At 40.9% G+C, this 19,971-nt stretch overlaps 1 protein-coding gene across 2 annotated transcripts in view; it reads right to left on the bottom strand.

Moving 5' to 3' along the window:
* Positions 1–1,164: 1,164 nt before the first annotated feature.
* Positions 1,165–19,971, bottom strand: part of zbtb10 (zinc finger and BTB domain containing 10) — a 24,371-nt gene continuing 5,564 nt past the window's right edge. Inside the window, exons 2-5 of one of the 2 annotated variants that reach the window (XM_085445859.1) lie at positions 15,846–16,875; positions 9,042–9,107; positions 6,395–6,570; positions 1,165–4,512 (exon numbers count right to left, since the gene is read on the bottom strand). In XM_085445859.1, coding sequence (XP_085301985.1) covers positions 4,231–4,512; positions 6,395–6,570; positions 9,042–9,107; positions 15,846–16,875 — 1,554 coding nt within the window. In that variant the 3' untranslated portion in view covers positions 1,165–4,230. The remainder of the gene's footprint in view (positions 4,513–6,394; positions 6,571–9,041; positions 9,108–15,845; positions 16,876–19,971) is intronic. The other variant, XM_085445860.1, reaches the window with a different exon arrangement.

The following is a 19,971-nucleotide window of genomic DNA, read 5'->3' as shown; positions in this document are numbered from 1 at the left end:
CACGGCACTGGAGGTCATTGGCTCCTCCACTAAAGGCCACGGCCTGGTTCCATGTCGTTCTTGTTGTTTATTTATTTTTTATTCTTTTAATGCGTTTGTTATTTCCCAAATAAGTTATGTCATCATCTTATGTTTAAAAATACATTCACTGGCCACTTTGTTAGTTACATCTATTCAACTCCTCATGAACACAGATATTTAATCAGCCAATCAAATGACAGCAACTTTGATCACTTGCATCAATCCGGCGTGGTCACCATGCCAGATGGGCTGGTCTGAGTATTTTAGAAACTGCTGATCTATGGGGACTTTCCCACACAATCATCTCTGAAGTTTACAGAGAATAGTCTGAAAAAGAGAAAATATCCAGCGAGCAGCATGTCTCTGGGTGAAAGTGCCCTGTTGAAGCCAGATTGCTTTGAGTTGATAGGAAGATGTTTCTTTGTTGGAAGGCAACAGTAATCCAAATAAGCACTTATCACAACCAGAAAATCATCTCTGAATGCACAACATCAGAAACCTTGAAGAAGACGGGCTACAGCTGCAGAAGACCAACGGGTACCACTCCTGTCAGGTGAGAACAGAAAACTGAGGCTACAGTTTGACAACAGAAGGCATGTGGATGGCAGGGTTAGAATTTGGAGTAAAAAATGTTTCCAGCATCTTGTTGAAAACCTAAAGCACAACTGTTGTACCTAATGAAGTAGTGAGTGCATGTTTGCTAGTGTAGCTGATACCGTTCATCTTGTGAGTCAGTCTGTGTGTGCACGATTATGCCACAGTGCGGTTCTGGGGAGCAGGATCTACCATAGAGGCTGTGCAGCTTGCTCTGGTACAGATTTTGTAAACACAATATTGTCACAACTGTACAAGATGATTCATTTAGAGGTAGTAATTAACATGAAAATTAAGCTTAAATTTGAGCGTGGGTGTAAGTCTGAGAACTCCAATGTATCCCACTGCAAGACGGCCCATCAATTCATGAAAACTAAGGTGAAGCAATCAGAAACTGATTTGGTTGGGCATGTTTGTCTTTGTTGTTCAGCGCTCTGGGTTTTGAATAGATGGAGTTCGGTTTATTTCTCCGAATAGAAAAAGGATTTGGGAGGCCATCATCAGAAAACCGTAGGGGGCCGCTGCAGGAAAGAGAAGCGCACAAAGAGGTTAAAGCAATATCAAAGTTTTATTCTTAAAATGTAGTATAGAGAGGAACAGTAGTACAATTCAGACAGAAAAAAGGAGAATGTAGTTCCATCTTTGAAAACCCTTGATAAAAACGTAAAAAGAGTAACCTGAATCTGCTTTGTGTTCGGAGGGCACTGAGGCGGCGGCCCGAGTTTTGCATCACTGTTAAAGTTCGAGAGAAATTGAAAAATACAACCTTTTGCAACAGCGTAAAAAAATACAGCTGGGGAAAAAAAACCTCTGCTTTACATCTGTAGTGTTTTTGCTCTGGTTTTTTTTTTCTTTTTTTTTCTCATGTTTTTTTGGTGTGTGGTTTTTTTTGTTTTTTTTTTAATGTCCATATAACAAATACAGCATAAAATCTAAAATGATACATCATAGTTTTGAGTTTCATTCATTACAGTAAAATCAGTAGGATGGTAAATAGTATCAAAAGAACAAACAAGACAACAGGATGGTGTCATGAACAAGCACACGGCGTGAACAGAGCGCGCGACAGAAAGCGGAAGGTTAAAGTTCACGGAAATACATCGCCACAGCAGGTTTGTAGCCGACTGTTAATGTTCCATTAAGTAAATCCACTAGTTAAATAATATATTCTTCATATATATATTTATCTCATATATTCTCAACATTTTATTTATTTATATATATATATATATATATATATATATATATATATATATCCGTAATATATCCCCTCCCACAGTGATTTGAAGGTAAAAGTGACACGAAGAGTATGAATATCTCTAAAATATATCATCTTCCACTGAGTGTGAAGGGAAGTTACACATCTTCTGTATCATCAGCACTTCAGTACTATACTGTATATTCGACTGCATACGAACAGATACTGCTGTTCCAAGGTTTTAACCCGCAAACAATCCGTGTTTCTTTAGAAAGTATGTGCTTAAAGAAATAACCAAAAAAAAGGGAGAAAGCAAAAACATCTGTGGAAAGGAGAAAAATTAAAATATGTTTCTAGGGTAAAGTGAATGATTCTGTAGCATTAAAAACATTTAAAAAAAAAATCTCAACAATTAACAGACACGAGCAAGGATTTTTTTTTTCTTCTACACTAAGCAAGTATTCACCTGGCTTTTCTCATACATTATATTTCATCAATAATTACAAACAACAATTTTGGTTGGACAAATAGAAATTAACAGTCTTGATTGCATTTTGGAGTCTATATATATATATATATATATTAAATAACAAAAAACCCCTAATAATAATAATAATAAAAAAAAAAAGTCGCACATTGGAAGAAAACAGTTCCATTCAGACCCGCTTTTGGGGAGAAAAAACAAAAAAAACAAAACAAAACAAAACACAGAAACATAAAAAGAAAATTATTTAATGAACGCAAAAGTAAGTGCATGTCTATGAGGCGCCATAGAGCTTCACTTTTTGTGGAACAAAGTGTTTTCTACCTGGCAGACCTTAACAAAAAAAAGACATCAAATTAAACGATGACATTTCTCTATCATATGAAAAAAATGGAGTTCTTTTACACTTAAAAACATCACACACGATGATTTCTACACGCCTCCCTGACCCCCCCACCCTCACAACCAACGTTCAAGTGATTCAAAATATATAGATATACTGTATTTACTTTATACCTCAGTACCAAATATAAACAAACGGGTATGGATGTCCACTTAGGTCCTCAAAATGTCAATTGCAAGTACTGCCGGTAGTTCTACAAAAATGTTGTACATGTATGTGTGGATGTGTGTGCGCGTGTGTGCATTAAATAAATTTTTTTTTTTTTTTAAAAATAAGCTTAAAAACAATGGCAAAGCATACCTGATAGTCGCTGTAGCACAACAGTGTTTCTATAGTTTAAGCTGATTACATATGCATAACTGAGTCAGTTTAAGCTTTATGATTATAAACATCATATATAGCCTGTAGGTCCAGTATTCTGCAACAAGCATTACAGCACCAAACGTTTCGTCATTTGGCAAAATTCAAGCTTTAAGTGAAATTCAAATGCTTTTGTATTATAATAATAATAATAAAGTGTTACTGTGACGCCGTGATTTGTGTAAAGCTAGCAATAACATTTCCCCTTGTACTTTCTTTTTATTTGTTTTTTTTAAATCATCTTCCCCCACCCTGCCCGCTTAACAACAAACCTAACATCGTCTTTCTCTCACTCTCATCTTTTTTTTTTTCTCTTTTTTTGTTTAAATTCAGTAGTTTTTGTTTCCTGCTTAATCTTGGTGTGCGGTCTGTTTGGCACAATATCACAGCCCTCTTAAATTAATCATAAATATGGCTGTAATACATTAGAGTCGCAAAACAGATTTTTTGGTTCCAAGATTTTGTGCAGGGAAGGAAAAAAAACAAACAAACATAAAACACAGAAAAGAATAATATTTAGCGCATATAAGAAAAGAAAAAAAAAAATCTACAGAGCAAGGTAAAATCTTCCTGTGGACAGTAATGCTCTTCTTCTGTGTACTTCTACAACGCACACTCAGACGCAGCAGAGAGCGACGGCTTACTACGGCTCTGCTCGCAGACAAGGAAAGAAACAATAGAACAAAACAAATTATAGAATCTGATAAGACCATAAAGACCTCTCTTCATAAATTAAATAATTAACATTTCTTTGTTTAGATGATTGGCCTAACTCAACTCAAAAACGACTTCACCCTACCAGACTCCCGCCCGCCCGTCCCGAAAACAAAAAACAAAACAGGAAATAAAATACATCACCAAAGACCTGATTCATCACGTTATTCGTCATTAAATCGTTCTCTTGTGGGCGCTGGGCCCAGAGTTGGACACATTTGAGCAATAATAAAATCTGTACATCTTGGAGTTCCCGCAAAGCTTTTCTTTAAAAAAAAAAAAAAAAAAAAAAATCAAACTCTTTGTCATATACTCGCACAATTAAGTAACCTCAAGGTTTGATAGCACTTTGGAGTTGATTGTTTACCAGCTAGATTTCTGTATACATATATATTAAACATCAACTGTTATTCATTTTTGTTTCTCAAGCTTGTTAAAAATGTATTTATTTTTTTTTTAGTCCTCTTCCGGGGCAGCACCAGCGTTGCCCTCGCCCCAATTTGATTGGTCGTTCTCAGCAGGTTCCTCGCCCTCCACTTCTTCCCCTTCCTCCCCGTCAAAGTCTTCGTCCCGAGGAAACTCGATGCCCTCCAGGCCCTCCTGAGTGGCCTGGTGCGAGTCGGCGCAGTCTGCACACACGCCGTAGCGCCGCGAGCCGTGGCGGATACCCACGCTTGCTGCGAGCATGAAGATCTTCTTGCATACCATGCACTTGTATTTTTTGTCCTTCTTGTGAACCTAGAAGGTAGACAGGGTCGATGACATGGAGTAATTCCAGTTAGTTGTTGTGTAAACGATGCGTTCACTGGTAAATCTAATGTGGACTTATGCTACTTTTCTTTAGTTTTAGTCACAATACAAGTATATTAAACATGAGCAAAGTTAATGTTCTCCTTGAGATCACCGTTGTTGCTAGGAGATAACCAAGGTTTCCCATAGGTCACAAGTGCAACATTCGCCTTCGAAGTAAAAGTTGTGGCTTACCACAAAAGTTTCAAAACTTTTACTTTGAAGGTGAATGGTCTCCGTTTCTGGTTTGAGCTGCACTTTTCATGACTCAGTGTCTTTGATGGAGACTAGGCAACTGCAGGAATCTGCCAGCTTGCTGCTAGCTGGACTAAAGCTAGCGCAAGGAGGTTTTCGGTGCAGTGGCATACATCTCAAGCAACCACTTGCCAACTGGTTTGGGAAACATTTTTCTCGGCCAGGAGGGCACTGACCCATCTTTAGGCCTTTGGGACTGGTGCCTTAGTGGCTCATTACACTTGCCACATTGGTCATGTTGTTCAGTGACGCCACTACAGCTCTGCGCTGTTTACAAAATCCTCCACATCAGCGCTTGTAGAGGAGGGGGGAAAAAAAGTGTCAAAACTGGAAGCAAAGACTTTACTGCAACATCTCCCTCTGTGTAACCTGCTACTCTGAGCTTCTGTACTGAGGATCATTAAAATGGTAGTAAAAACTGACACGATTGTAAACTTGTGTCTGGTCAGCACCGGCCACATCAAAAACACTGAGGTTGTGAAAATGAGGTGAGACGTGCACGCCTGGTGCCTCTAAACTGAGTTTCGGCCACTAATGTTCAATCACTTTTGCTGGACGTGACGACACAACAATGAGGATAATGGGAACTTTGAATGGAGAAAAGCTAAAACAGCTGAGGATCTGCACCCAGGCCAAGTTAAAAAGACTGATTATTTCTGAATTATGAGTCATGCAAAGCTCTTCTATTGGAAGCTATGAATAAAATATGGAGCTGAACCATCCACGTTAAGGAAAGTAATATTCTGGTAATCTCGGAGCTGATGGGAGGCTTCAGACTAATCTAGGTTAGACATTTATACGTTTCCAGTTTCTATGCTACGCTAAGCAGAGGTAAGCAGTAGCTCAAAATCTACTGTGATTAATTGGATGTTAGCAGAATCAATATTCCCATCGGACTTGAAGCAAGAAAGCAAACAGAAGTACACCCTTCAATGTCAAAGTCTTCGTCTCAGCCAGTGATTCTCAAACAGTACCCTGATGAAGGAAAAACAGACCAACACGTTTGCTGATTGTGCCATACTAGCCTTTATTTTACCAGTATTGAACTTGAATCCTTTTTTTTGTTGTTAATGATTGATAAAACCGGGGTGTGGGGTTTGGGCATTTATTTTCCAGCTACTAGGAGTGGCTCACCAGAATAACTGCTTTTACCACTAGTGGAACACAGAAACACTTCCCCTTCTTTTTTCACTACATGGAACTGGGATAATCTTTCTCAGCTGACTAAGGAGTAAAGTAATTATGCTCCATCTTTAACGGGACGATGCCAGGACAATGATTAACTTGGCCTCCTTATCTTTAGATGCAGGAAATGAGGGACGATCCCACAATTCCATTTGTTTTGAATCACTTTGTGTTTGACCCTACAGTCCTCCCACCATTACAAAGTAAGATATGCAGCCAAAACGTTCTACTTCTGCACTCACTCCCTTTGAGCAAAAGCTACCAGACACAAAACACAAGGTGGAGGTGCACTGATGTGAGGGGGCGGCCAAAACGCTGTGGTGTTTGCCAGAAATTGGAGGGCGCACGTCACGTGGTAGCGCGAGAGGATCCAGTGCATATGCAAACTCACCAGGGAATGTCTCTTTACATGCTCACGGCGGGTGAACAGCTTGCCGCAGATGTCGCAGCTGAAAGAGCGCACACCTGAGTGGATGATCAGATGCCTCTTGAGTGTGCGACGGTGCTTGGCGATGTAGTTACAGTGGGGGCACTTGAGCTTATTGAGGGCTAGGTGTGAGGACTCGCCTGCGTAGAGAGAAAAACAGAAAACATGCAGATGCACAGGAAGGTCAGCAGGAGACAACATTTTGCTCAAGGAAAAGAAAGTTGCTTTAAACCAATAATGGTGAGATGGAGCAAGACAATTATCGTAAAAGCTGCATTTCCACCGAATGATGACAGAGGGGTGTGCCAGCAACCAACATCCTGTTTATCAAATCACTGAGTTAAAATGCATTACAAACCACAAACTGTAATGCAGACATAATTTAGGCAAAGCTACGCACACTGCTAAATGTGACAGATTCGCAATCCCTCTCTGTAGCTGCTGACTGGTCTGCAGGTTAACTTTACGACAGAGGTCACGCTATGGCGATGATACAAAGATCTACGTTAGGCATGAATGTAAAGCAGCACCATGGATCTATGGATCTACTGCTTGGCTCATGTAGTTCAGTCGGGGGAGTGGGTGGTGGGGTTTATACAATTACCAGAGCACTGCAATTGAAACGAGGAGGCAAGTGTTAGCGGGCTACTAAATTAATGAGTCTCTTTATTAAATAATAAACTGAATAACGGTATGGTAAGGATAGCTACACGCTAATAACGCTCGTTAGGAGCATTAAGGCAATCTGAATAATCCATAGACACTGATCTGCCTAATGATACAGAACACACGATTAGCAAGCTAAATAAATAAAGCCTGGCTATTTTATCACTCAAGGACAAAGTCTATGTATCAGCATGTTTATTTATTTCTTTATTATTTTTATTTCAGTGTGTAAATCAATAATAATGCAGATGTCCTTGCACCCTCATTTTCTTCATTAACCCTGTGGGTATGTTTACAAGCCAGCGAGGACAGCTGGGTTTGCAAATAAATAGACGATGTATTGATTTTGAAAAGGCTCCAAACGGGCTGTCTCCACTGAGAGTGGGGTAATAGGGCTGATCCTTTTGTTTGAGCCAAGGAGCGCACAACAGAGGAGTCGTCAAGGCAGGTTGCTAAGGGGAGGAGGGGACGATGGTTGATGAGAAGCAGGTCACCTGTGTATTCACTCGGCCTGCGTGTGTTAAACACAGCACAGAAGCACCTCGGGGAAGTGCAACACGCTGTGAATTTAAGCTGCACAGATTTTGTGTAAATTCACAAACTGCCCTAAAAGTGTACATTTAAATAAATGCATTTTAAATGCAGTGATTTTTTTTCTTTTAAGTGAAAGGTCACATTCAGTAAGGTTACATTAAAAAAAAACAAAAAAAACAATCCCTATCACACCTTTTCAGCTGATGCCACCTGACTAACCTGCCTCTAAATCATTAATCATCTATTTAAAAACAAACAAACAATCAAAGCAAAATCAAAACAGAAGATCCGTCTCAACTTTGGGAGCAATGGGAAAGAATCTAATTTAGAGTGTGCTGTGGATTCAAGTCAATAACACACAGCTCCTATATGGAATCTGGACTCTGATCTAAACTCAGTTTAGAGTCAGACGAAGTTGAAGGGATGAAATGACGGCTTCAAAATGGCTTGACAATCTTTTCCAGTTTAAAGGGAACATTTAGGAAAATGCAAAAAAGTAGTGTATACCCACTGACCTACCATTTCACACCCGCTGTATGAACTATATATACACACACACACACTACACACCCTGTCACTTATGACTGTAAGCAGTACTCTCCCCTCCTACATGTATGTGACGATGTCAAGTTATTTTGCATGTGTTAACCGTTCTGTCGACTATTCTGGTTCTCAAGAATATACTGAAATCAATTACAGCTTGTTGTACCGTTGACTGTTCAGTACTGTTGAGTCGGAGCACTGGCCATTTTCATATCCTTTATAAATAGACTGAAAGTAACACATAACCTTGTCTAAATTTGTCTTCCCATCTCACGCCTTGTTGAACACTACCTTTTTTTTTTTTTTTTAAATAATAAAAAAAAATAGAAAAAAAATTGTGCTCTCTGTGTCATTGTTATACATATACCGTTTTTTTTAAAAAAAAAAAAGCTTTGGTTATAGCTTTAATTTAGCAGCTTTATAGATATTAACCCAAAGGACCAAATTAAACACCAAACATTGTTGCTCATTTTTACAGAGAAAGAAGCTACATGAGACAGTCTTGTTTTCCATATGTCAGTCTAATTTGCTTAAACTTGCCCCAGGCTTTCCACATACTGTGGAAACTCAAGTCCCGATTCGGTAGAGGAACTTTTACCCCTTGGAAAGTGCCTGGACATCAGCTGATTTGAAATTCCAGGAACTTTTGGTGGAAAAGCACCTCACAGAGATCACAGGTCAGCTGCACCTTCTAAAACCAGTTGAACAGGAGTTCCTAAATGAACCCGGTTGTTTGTCTTCTCACTTGTTAAAAGAAAACATGTTAAATAGACTTCCCACACTCATTTGAAATAATGGGCATTGCACAAGAGTCACTAAATTTGCCTAAGCTGGTAATTTAGCAGTAGTCTAGAGTGTGGCATCTTACCATTCTCCCAGGACTCCCCTTGTTGTAAGTCTTGCATGATGCTATACTGGATCTGATTGGCCAGCTCTGGGAAAGGGGGAAGGGACAAGAGAAGGGAAAAAGACAGATGAGAGGTGGTTGAGAGCTGGAGGGTGGGGTGGGGAGTGGGGGCGACGCACACCTCACAATGTCTTGTGTACACAACTAACCACCCCCACATGAAACAATGGAAGTTTCAGTGAACAACATAGGCAAACACAAAGACACAGGCCCCTACTGTATGTAAAGCAGTGTGTTTTCCACCAACCAGTGCAACAAGTTAAGGAGGCTCCAGCAGGAAGGGGGTTAACTGGAGGATGACAGAGTCGAGCCCTCACACGGCTCATCTTACACTCAGCTTTTGTAAGCACTAGTGTGAGCACCTGTGTGTGTGTGTGTGTGTACGTGCACGTCTGGTTCGTAAAGCATCAACGCTTAGAGCCCATTAAAGACACACCCCTTTGTGTGTGTGCGTGAGTGAGTGAGTGAGTGAGTGAGTGAGTGAGTGAGAGAGAGAGAGTGTGTGTCTCCATTCTCCCTGGGTCAATATTTGGAATAGTGAGGACAGCCCCAGTGCATTAGAGTGGATTAGGGAGAGAAGGGACTGCCCCTTGCGGCTTTGCACCTCGCAGGGATTGGGGGTAGGGTGAGCAGTGGTGGGTTGTTTCTATGTGTGGGTGTGTATGGGTGTGCTACAACAGAGACCAGCGTGCATGCAAATACATTTCACCTGCTCTTTGTGCCTTTGCAGCACCCACCCTTTAAACAATCCAACAGTCTTGTTTGGCCAAAGAATTTACTGGCCATGAGTAATGGCTGTGGGCTTGGTGTAGGAAGAACAGGCAGCACCAGCAGAGTAACATAACCTTGAAACACTCTTCACTTTCAATTGCTCTTATCCTATTCAACACCAACCTTCCTTCAACATCAGCCGTCTTTACAACTGAACCACTGCCAAGAATTAATTGCTGCTTTTCTGAGCTTTCACAGCTCATAATTAAATATTTGAATAGTTTGGGACGTTACCTTGAACGCTAAAAAACTGACATATTTCACTAGTCAGCCCAATTTAAAGGCCAGACTAATTATGAAAAACAGGGAAATAACTGACAGTTGTTTGCAACAACGAATAATCTAAAGCACAACAAGAAGAAGACTGATAAAAAGTTACAGTTTTTATTATCCCTTTCAAAAACTGTAACAAACAAAGGCCTCCATTTGTGCTAAAATGTTTCCATCCTTGGAGCGCGACTACACAGATCAAAATGAAGCAAAATGAAAGCCAAGAGCGTGACATCACTGTGGGAAACTGGGACAGCTAGTATTGCTCGATGACTATTCACTCAAAGAGAAATATGCAAGGCAGCTAGTGCGAGAGAGCTGTGTAGTTTAAGCCAGCAGAAGAGTTTTTGTGGTGTGTACTTGTACTAATGACGGAAATGGATCATTCTAGTATTTTCTATCCAAGTATATGTAGATTTAGAAGATCATGTGACACACAAATCAAGACTGAATTACAACAATTGAGCACTGTATTCAGTACATGGCTAATCAAGGCTAGACTGTGGGAAATGCCGTCACCAACCGACCGCTCTGACAAGAAACTTTTTGTCCATAAATGGCGCTGGACAATCGAGGTGAAAAATTGTAATGGTACGGATCTTTCAATCAGACAACAGTGTATCTAAACCAATGCAGAATATCTACCATTGTGGCTGCTGCCTGTGTCTAAAATAACTCACTAGAACCACAATTTGCAAAGTGCTGGCTCCAGAGATCTGATGAATTTTTTTTTAGTAATACATTTATAATAAAATGAGGGGGGGAAAAAAAACACACAAAAAAAAAAAAAAAAAAAAAAAAAAAAAAAACTTGAGGAAGCCAAATCTACTTATATAGAATGAGGACAAAGGTTAGTGATCTTCTGCAGAGTGGAGAAGTACACTCAGGGTTTGTTTGTTTTTAGCATCGTCACCTCCCCAGAGACAGAGGAAAACTCACCAGCTTTGTACCATTTATTAACCACTTTTAAAGATTACACAGTAGTACAAGGTACCATTAAACAGTCAGAAATAACAGGGATATGGAGGTTTCTGTCAAATAATGTCTAACACACTTGTCTTTATGGCTCCCAGAGGTCAGTCTACAGTCGTTTTACCATTAGTACCTACCAGTGTTGGGTAAGTTACTTTAAATGAGTAACTTAGTTACATTACTAGTTACTTCTATCAAAAGTAACTCATTTACTTCAAGTTACTCATTACTTTCAAAGTAACTAGTTACTAGGGAAAGTAACTTTGGTTTTACTCAGAATTCTCTTGTTAATGTGTTGCTTCCGTAACTGGATACCCAGTAAGATTGCCAGTCTTCTAGCTTGCTTACTTGCCACAAGTGCACTGCGCCACCTACCAATAGAAAGGAAAAAATAATGTGCATATTTCCACGAGAGAAATCCCACGCCTGGACCGTCATTGACTGCTGCCATGATTCTAGCCTACGTCACAGCGTCATGTGTGCTTTGTACATCCAACACGAAAACTGCAGTTGTGGTGCTTTCGATTGTACTCAGAACTCGGAAATTCTGCCTTCCGAATAGGAAGATGTAGGTAACACCAGACTGCAGATGAGCTGCCTGGGACAAAAAAATAAATAAATAAATTTAAAAAAAATTAAAAAATTAAAAAAAATAAAATCGGTCCAGGCGTTTTGACTAGAGACCGGCCCGCCATTATAGGAAAAATCATAAAGCCTTTGAATGAAAACAAATGCTATTGTGACAGTGATGTACACCGTTTTGATGGTATATATGCATCAATCTATCAATCGTTTGTTGTAAGATTCAGATAATTTTTTTTTAAGAGCTAGATATTTTAAATGAGAATAAGAAAGAAAAGTATTTCTTTGTGCCCCCCTTTCCCTGTTAATGCCCTACCTGGCTCCCTGGCAAAACTTTGCTAGACCCGCCCCTGCACAGTTACCAGCTGTCAGCTACCTAAAAAAGGATCCTAGTGTTATTTGTCTCTCAGAAACAGTTCATAACTTCCCTTCAACTCATCCATGTCACCTAAAAGGCAAACCTGTTTCTCCATCACCTGTTCAGCTCTGATGATTCAGTAAGGACATCTCCTGGTTTCATCTTCATGCTTCCCTCTCACCACATATCCAAACCGACATCATGATCAGCAGTGTTTATGGCTGTGGTTCCAGCAAACATCAGCTGATACTAGAAAGTAATATTAAATAAATTCTAACAACAGCTGATCAAGCTTAAACGTGCTGCTGTTGTTTAGCGCAACATTTCCTCTTTCTGGCACAAAGTGAGCGATAAACAAACGAGAGAGAAAAGCCGATCAGCTGATCATTGATCAGTTTCATGATTGAAGTAGCAACAGGAGAGTGAGGGAGAGAGAATGAGAGAAGAAGAGACCGCTTTGTGTCTTTTTCATTGTAGCTGAAGTACCGGACAAACTGCATTCCTTTTCACCTCAATACGAAACGCGTAATATTTTCTCTGAATATGAGACGATTCCGTTTTTTTTTTTTTTTAAACGGGATGGTTGGCAACTCTAATAATTAACCTTATGAATAAAATAAAGTTCAACATCAGAAACATCATAGCACCTACCCAGCTGTATAGAAACTCCGTCATGCTAGCTAGTACACTGTACGAAAAAGTCAGCATAACGAAAATAAACTCCACCTAAACTTGGTTTATATCTGACCCGGATAGACTGCAGGTCATAACTTCTTACCTGAAGTTCAGTTCACCTGACACCAGCGGCCGCCTCGGTCCGCCTCGCCCTTTCCCTCATCCACCTGCTGGCCTCCACCACTTGCTAATGCTACTGAATCTGTGGAAGCTCCACGATAGCCACCACACGAAGTAACGAATAACGACCCTATCTAAATCCCAGTAACGATTAACGCGTTCCTGATTTTGGCATAATAACTAGTTACTAGGGGTGGGGGGAAAAAATCGATACTGTGTAGTATCGTGATATTTTGTTTGCTAATAATGTATCAATACAGGGACAGCAGAAATCGATATTTTGTTACAAAAAAAAGGTTTTTGTGCTCTGACTTCAGAGCATGTTGATCCTTTTTCTGAGCAAGAATCCTGACATTCCTTCACTGTCCAAATGTGTTTAACTTTTTTTTGGCAGCAATAAACATGACAGCTTACTTATTTTAACTTAATTAAAATAAAACATGTCTTAAATTAAGTTTAAAACTTTTTTATTTTATGTAAAATTATATTTTGTTTTAATTTACTTTCAAATTCTTCAGTTGCTGAAGGGGCTGCATAGTTTTCATAAATTGCTTAGTTCAGAATAGCTATAATTGTACCAGATGGTTGCATTCAGTTAAGTTGGACTAGACTGTAATACAAACCGTTCAGTTTTTCAACAATAAAACTGACTGAAATGAGAGAAAGACTGAGTGCGAGACTTTGATATTAAATAAAATGAATATTGATAAAGTTTACCTTTATGTACAGAATCTGAATATCGCAAAATATTTTAAAAAATTGCAATAATATCGTATCGTGCGTTAAGTATTGTGATAATATCGTATCGTGGGATGTATGGTGAGTCCCACCTCTACTAGTTACCATGCTCGTTACCACAATAATAACGTAGTTACTGTAACGCGTTACTTAATAACGTGTTAGTCCCAACACTGGTACCTACTCAGATCAGCTTGACGGGACTCGAGGCAGTACGACTCATTTTTCACCGCAATTAAGTACCACCTTGCGTGGGGTCGTTATAGCAATGCGGCTGAACATCCTGTGACGTCATTTGTATGTGACACGAACACCACAAAGGTGGACGTTGAGATGACATATTTAGACTTGTTCAAAACAGCTGATGAGATCAGGATTCTTTGCCAAAACTTTTGTAGTTTCAACCTCAGCTCTAATCTTCAGAAGAAGAAAAAACCCTCAGCAACTTAACTTAGTCTGCACTCTGTAGCACTACTCCAAAATGGGAACTAACACTAATACACACACAAAACAAAAAACCCCCGCTTAGAATACACCAGAACCAGAGAAATACCACAAACGGTACAATTTAACCTTAAATGAACGTTGTATCACATGTTTAGCGCACAAGCGGGCTACATTTCTTATGACCTAAAAAGAGGTGAAGCGCCCTCCTCTCCAACATCAAACAGCAGCAGCATAATGTGCTGCACATTTTAGCCTTAAATTCTCTAGACACCACCACTCGCAGATATTTCACAAAAGGCCGGCCATTAGTTACAGACGTTCAAGGTTCTTGACTGTAGTAGTTAAAGGGTTTAAGCGTCTGGATGAGGAGGTGGTTATATTTTGGTGAGCCGATCATTATTTACATTGAAAACGCAGCACATACTGCTCGACTAAAAATCTGGTAGTTGAGGTAAATGTACTGTTGGACAGAAAATATAATTTAGGGGTAAACAGCTGCCTTAAAACCTTTTTCATGTGATTGATATCTTACACAAAGCCATAAACATCTCTTTATTTGGAAAAAAGCTGTATATACTGAACAGAGACATGGAGCACACATGTTAAAAACTAACAGCTTTAAGTGAACTCTCTCTAGGCCAACACCCAGCATCGCTACACGTACATTTTAAAAGAGGCCTTGGAGGCACAAAGAGCATTCAAGTGCATTTAGGGAGGTCTGCGGGAAGAAATACTTCCCCTGCTTTCTTCATTATCCCGCATCAGGGAGGGCTTCTGTCTCTCTCACACCACACGTACATAAAATGTAGTTCTCTACTTCTTCTACACACAGTCTTCACATCCTCTTCCCCCTATCAATACCACTCCACTTAATATGTGATATCATTATGGTTAGATGGAGAGCCATGCTTAATGGTAACAAGAGATGGAGAAGGCTGGATCTAAGAAGAGATTACTAAGAGTGCTACAACGTATGCGGACTGGATAGGGTGGATGAAGGAACAGACAGAGTACAAATGTAACCAGTGTTGAACAGAAGAGAAAAAGACTGAAAGGACAGAAGATTTCAAGAAATGGAATACATGAAAGTCTCTTACAGAAACAAAAACGACCTCAGCGTTAGAAGGACAGACCTGGCAACATTAACATATCTAGATCTCTCATCTCTTAACTTTTATGAGCCCAACGGTCTGGAGTATTTGGTGAAGCCCGAGTCCAGGATTGGCTTAATTATTGACCATTCATGGCAGGTTAGATGCTTGAAAAGCACAGATTGGACTGCTTTGGGTTCAATCTGTGCTTTTATTGGGTTAGCAAGTAGGAAAAGTTTGTTACTTGATGATAAAGCCAACTGAATGTTGCTTTTGAACCACTCATGTTTCAGGGCTCTACTCAGTAATCTTCACTATATTTTTTAAAACCTTTTTGGCCGACAAATGTGCAGCTACAGACTCCTTTCAAGGTTGGAATTACTTCTAAAGCACAGTGCGTTATTCTGCATTTGGACAAAAAAAGGGTTCGTTTACATTATTCACTTTAAATACAAGGTTTTAATGTGTCATGTGACTACCAAGAGTGCAGAGATGCTTTACAGCGGAGGACAAGAGCTCGGTCTGAGGCTCCACTGTGTGTTGTAGGAGTTTCTGACAGAAGGAGTTTGTCAGGCATGATGGGGGGAGGGGTAAAGGAAGAATATAAACACTTACACAAGAAACAAAATTTCTTATGCTAATTACTACTTAGCATTAGCTATAAAGGACAATCCACATATTCTCACATCTCATAGCAAGACTGTTGTAAAGTTGAAAAGGCGTGTTAAATGTGTGTCTTACCAGCATTTTCGGAGAGCGAGGAGAAGTCCTCTCTGGGGTAGGAGGCTGAAGGCTGGATGAGCATCCCCTCATCAAATCCCTCTTCAGGCTCTGGTGGGAAATTGTAGACAAACCGCCGTGTTGTAGCTTGTTTTTTCCTCCGTCCACTTCCAGCTGCAGCATCTGGTGCCTCTCGCTTTATTGCTGCGGGTGATGCGGCCGTGCCGCCTGTGGCTGGCTCGTTCCAGACGAAGACCCGCGTCTGGCCACTCGTCGCCCGCATTTCATTGGTCTCTGCTGAATCAGATGAGTTGTCGTGGTGGGTCCAGCTACCAGAGGCTCCGGGGGTTACCAGGGCACAGCCCTCACCCCCGACCACTGTCACCTCTATATCACTCGTCTCCTCTTTCACGCGGCCATTTTCGTCATCTTCTTCCATTGCCTCCTTCCCTTGATTGCTGCTGGCCTTGATTGATAGCTTTGACAGGATGCTTGTCGCCCAGAAGTTACTTGGCTTACGGTCTAGCCCCCTTTGCCCCTCTTTGGCCACCATCTGCCTCTTGTTGTAGTCCACCACCACGGAATCGGGAGCTTCTTGCTTGATGCTGATGTTCAGAGCATCCTTTATAAAAGCCCTACAAGAATGTACAACCTCTGTCATCTGGAGGTAACTAGCAACTGACATCACCTCAATGGCATTTTGGCTTGTGAGCAGCAGATTCCCAGAGTAGAGAAAGTCGAGGATGACCGAGAAGCCCTGCACAGCAGCAACATCTAGGTGTGTGACCGTGGTCTGGTCCTGGGTCTCGCTCTTGGTCAGACAGTAGAGGGTTTTGAAGTAGCGGCTGCCTGCGACCAGGATATTTTTGTGCGCGCGGAACACCTGGCCCGAGACGACAATGTTGACGTCACAGAGGATGCCACTTTTGCGTTGCTTGTCCAGCTCTTGTAGAAGCTGGTAACAGTAGGAGTTCTCGTTGGGCTTGTTGCGGTAGTCTTCCTCTGTGCAGTTAGTGGAGGGGCTGGTGTTGTCTGAGGGCCTCAGTGTCTCCTTTTAAGCAAGAAGGAAGAAGAAAAAAAAAAAAAGTATTTTAAAAAACTGTGTGTGCCCACACAAGTAATTTGCAAGCGCAAGCATAAATGCAATCGTACACAAATGTTTTCCCTTCCTGTAAGTCCTGTCTTTACAAAAAACAAATACACCCACTGGGTTCCCAACGACACTGTTGCACCTGTCCTGGGGGTGAAACTGGTTTGACAGGCTGCTGTTAACGGGGAGGTGGGAATGACGGAAGGCAAGGTCCAGTACTTTAAGGCTAGGTAACACACTAATGTCAATGTGTTTTCTAAACCAAATTCCACAGCTGCAAATGTAAACATAAAACACAACCACATATTAATAAACACGAGAAATGACTGTATTCAACCATCACAAACAAAAGTAACACATCTTATTCTATGGACCAATAGAATGCCTGCAAAAACCTGAACATGACGCCATATTTGAGCACGATGGCATGTTTGTTCAGCTAAAGCAAGCGTTACAAAAACTTAACACGTTTCTGAGGTAAGCATTAGTGACCAATCAGGCACAGATCAAGTCAAATATCTGACTGATTCAACTCCTGCCAGATGTTGTGTTCCAAGTAAGCAGAAAACTCAAGGACTGAATGAAAGTGCAAATAGAGAATACAGTTCCTTGAATGGCCACTAAAGACTGGCTCAGTGAGAGAGACACACGTTAAATGCCTGTATTAAAATGTTGACATGTATGGAATGAATTTTCTTTTTAATAACTTGAATAATTTCATATTGATAAGGCTTAAAACCATGGTTATAGTCGCCATGACTCCCAGGTGTTAACAATACACCTCCTGAAGTTCCCCTCCTTAGGGTACGTCCCCACTAGCTAGCCCTGATAGATTTGAAAACTGTGTTTTCATCTGAAAAGGCTCCGCGTCCACACCAGCGTTTTCAGTCATTTTCACAGAGTTGTGCGTCCACATTGAAACGGCCCAAAACGCTTACGTTCCAGTCATGCGCAAAAGCCATTGAGAATTAAAGAACTTGAAGAAAAGCTATCTGGAGCAATCAAAACAACCGCTGTATAACGCACTCTGCTATCTTTGTTTATTTGGTCACGTGACTGCGTCACATGACTAAAATGCGTCATCGTTTTAGAAAGTCTGCGTTTTCGTGTGTCCACACTGCAACGGGACAGCTGCGTTTTGAAATGTATGCGTTTTTGAGAGTGTTTTCCCTTGAGGAAAGCGCCATCTTAGTGTGGACAGGAGGTCAAAGCGGAGAGAAAACTGGACGTAGCCTCAGTCTTTTCTCCTTTTGGAGATTCTCAATGCAGTCATTTCAAGAATTAACATGACTTACTTAACAAGTGTGTCTCAGTTTTGGTGAGCAAGATTCTACCCTTCTGTTGTAGGAGATGTGTCTCTGCAATGAACCTACACAATCTTTGAAATCAGCTTGCTAACTGTAGCATTAGCTGATAACTTATCAGTCCACCCTTTCACCTAACCTAACACGGTCACTCCCGGCCTCAGAAAGAAAAAAAGATGGCGATGGCTATAAAAGAAAAAAGAAAAGTAGAGCCTTCAAAATGCAGAATCTACAAACCGATGGGTGAGATCACTGCTGCTACATTAGTCTTTTAGATACAGACCGTGGTTTCAAAAAGGGAAGAAAACAAACACATAACATTAACACTACACAGAATGAAACAAATGGACTTTCAGTGACCCCTATATACACTCGCATGGATAAGAATAATTCTGGATTAAGACCTCTATCCATTTGTATGTCCTGATAACACAGTTTGAGGCACCATTAAGAAACTAGCCATAACTGTGCTAGGAGCATTTTTGAAATGTCTCAATGTCTTGAGTTTGTTTTATTTTTTTCTCCCCCTTCATTAAAACATGTTTTCTTTCCATTTATATTCTTTAGTTAGTTTCTACTACAGATTCACAGGATTCAACGTTTTGCACATATTCTGTTTCTAAACAACTAAATTCTGTCACTTGATGAACAGGAAATAGGCCATAAATAGACCAGGAGGCCTGAGAAGTATCCAAAACAAGCATGGGAGGGGTACAGGCAAAGGCATCAAACCCCACTCACCTGGAAAGAGTTGAAGGGCAAAGAGCCCGACTAACACAGAGCAGGAGAAAGAGGTGTGTATAGAGATGTGCATGCATATGCTTAATGCAAACATCACATAACACACAGTCTGGGGTGAAGTAAATGCATATATACTCACAGACAAAATACAATGCGCCCCCCTCCCCCCAAAAAAGTATGTATGTATGTATGTATACACACAAAATCATAAACCCAGAACATGTATGTCAGTTTTCCCACATGATGTACACAAGCAGGGCATATATCTCTGGCTCATTTTAGAATTGCAGAGCAGATGTCCTAATCCAGAATAATTCACATTGCTCAAGCCCTGCATTTTTGCCCCCACCCATCACCATCTCGCCGGCGCGCGTGCACATCCACACACAAACACTGCCTACACGTACAGCTGGGGTTTCAGCTCGAGTAATTCAGATTAAATCCATTTCTCCGAGGTCCCCACCCAGCCCCCACCCACCACCCCTACTCGCTCCACACTGCAGCTCTTGTCCAGGGCAGCCTGGTCACAGTATAGGGGAGCTTATCATCCTCTGCCACAGCTGGAGGGAGAGAGATGGGATGGAATAAAACGAAAGGCAGAATGAGGGAGAGATAGGAGGGGTTGACTTTGCAGACCACATAAATAAATAGAGGATGCACAGATAGAGCACATTAGGAGACAAGAAAGCTGCACTGCACCATCCTGGTGGGGAAAAAAAAAGCAAAAACGTAGAAACAGAACTGACAGAAATATATGAAAAGAAGCTGAGAATGTGCTGATAACACACACTCCAAGAAAATGAATAAAAGGCTGAGCTTGAGAGAGCAGTGAGAGACAGGGCGGAGGAGAAAATGTCGAGCAGAGGGGGACAGAAAGCGAGCGTGATAGAGAAGGAGTTGGGTCACCCCATTTTAGCCTTCACAATAGCTCGTGTTCTCCCCTAGGCTTATTGTCCACTCACTGTGGGCCTTTGTGAAAAGGCTCGGCACTCACTCTCTTATTACACAGCAG

The sequence above is a fragment of the Copadichromis virginalis genome, linkage group LG22, assembly GCF_057382275.1.
Source record: "Copadichromis virginalis isolate Kocher_CV1m ecotype Utaka linkage group LG22, C_Virginalis_male_GT1.1, whole genome shotgun sequence".
NCBI classification, from domain to species: domain Eukaryota; kingdom Metazoa; phylum Chordata; class Actinopteri; order Cichliformes; family Cichlidae; genus Copadichromis; species Copadichromis virginalis.
This window is presented reverse-complemented; position numbering and strand designations above follow the sequence as displayed.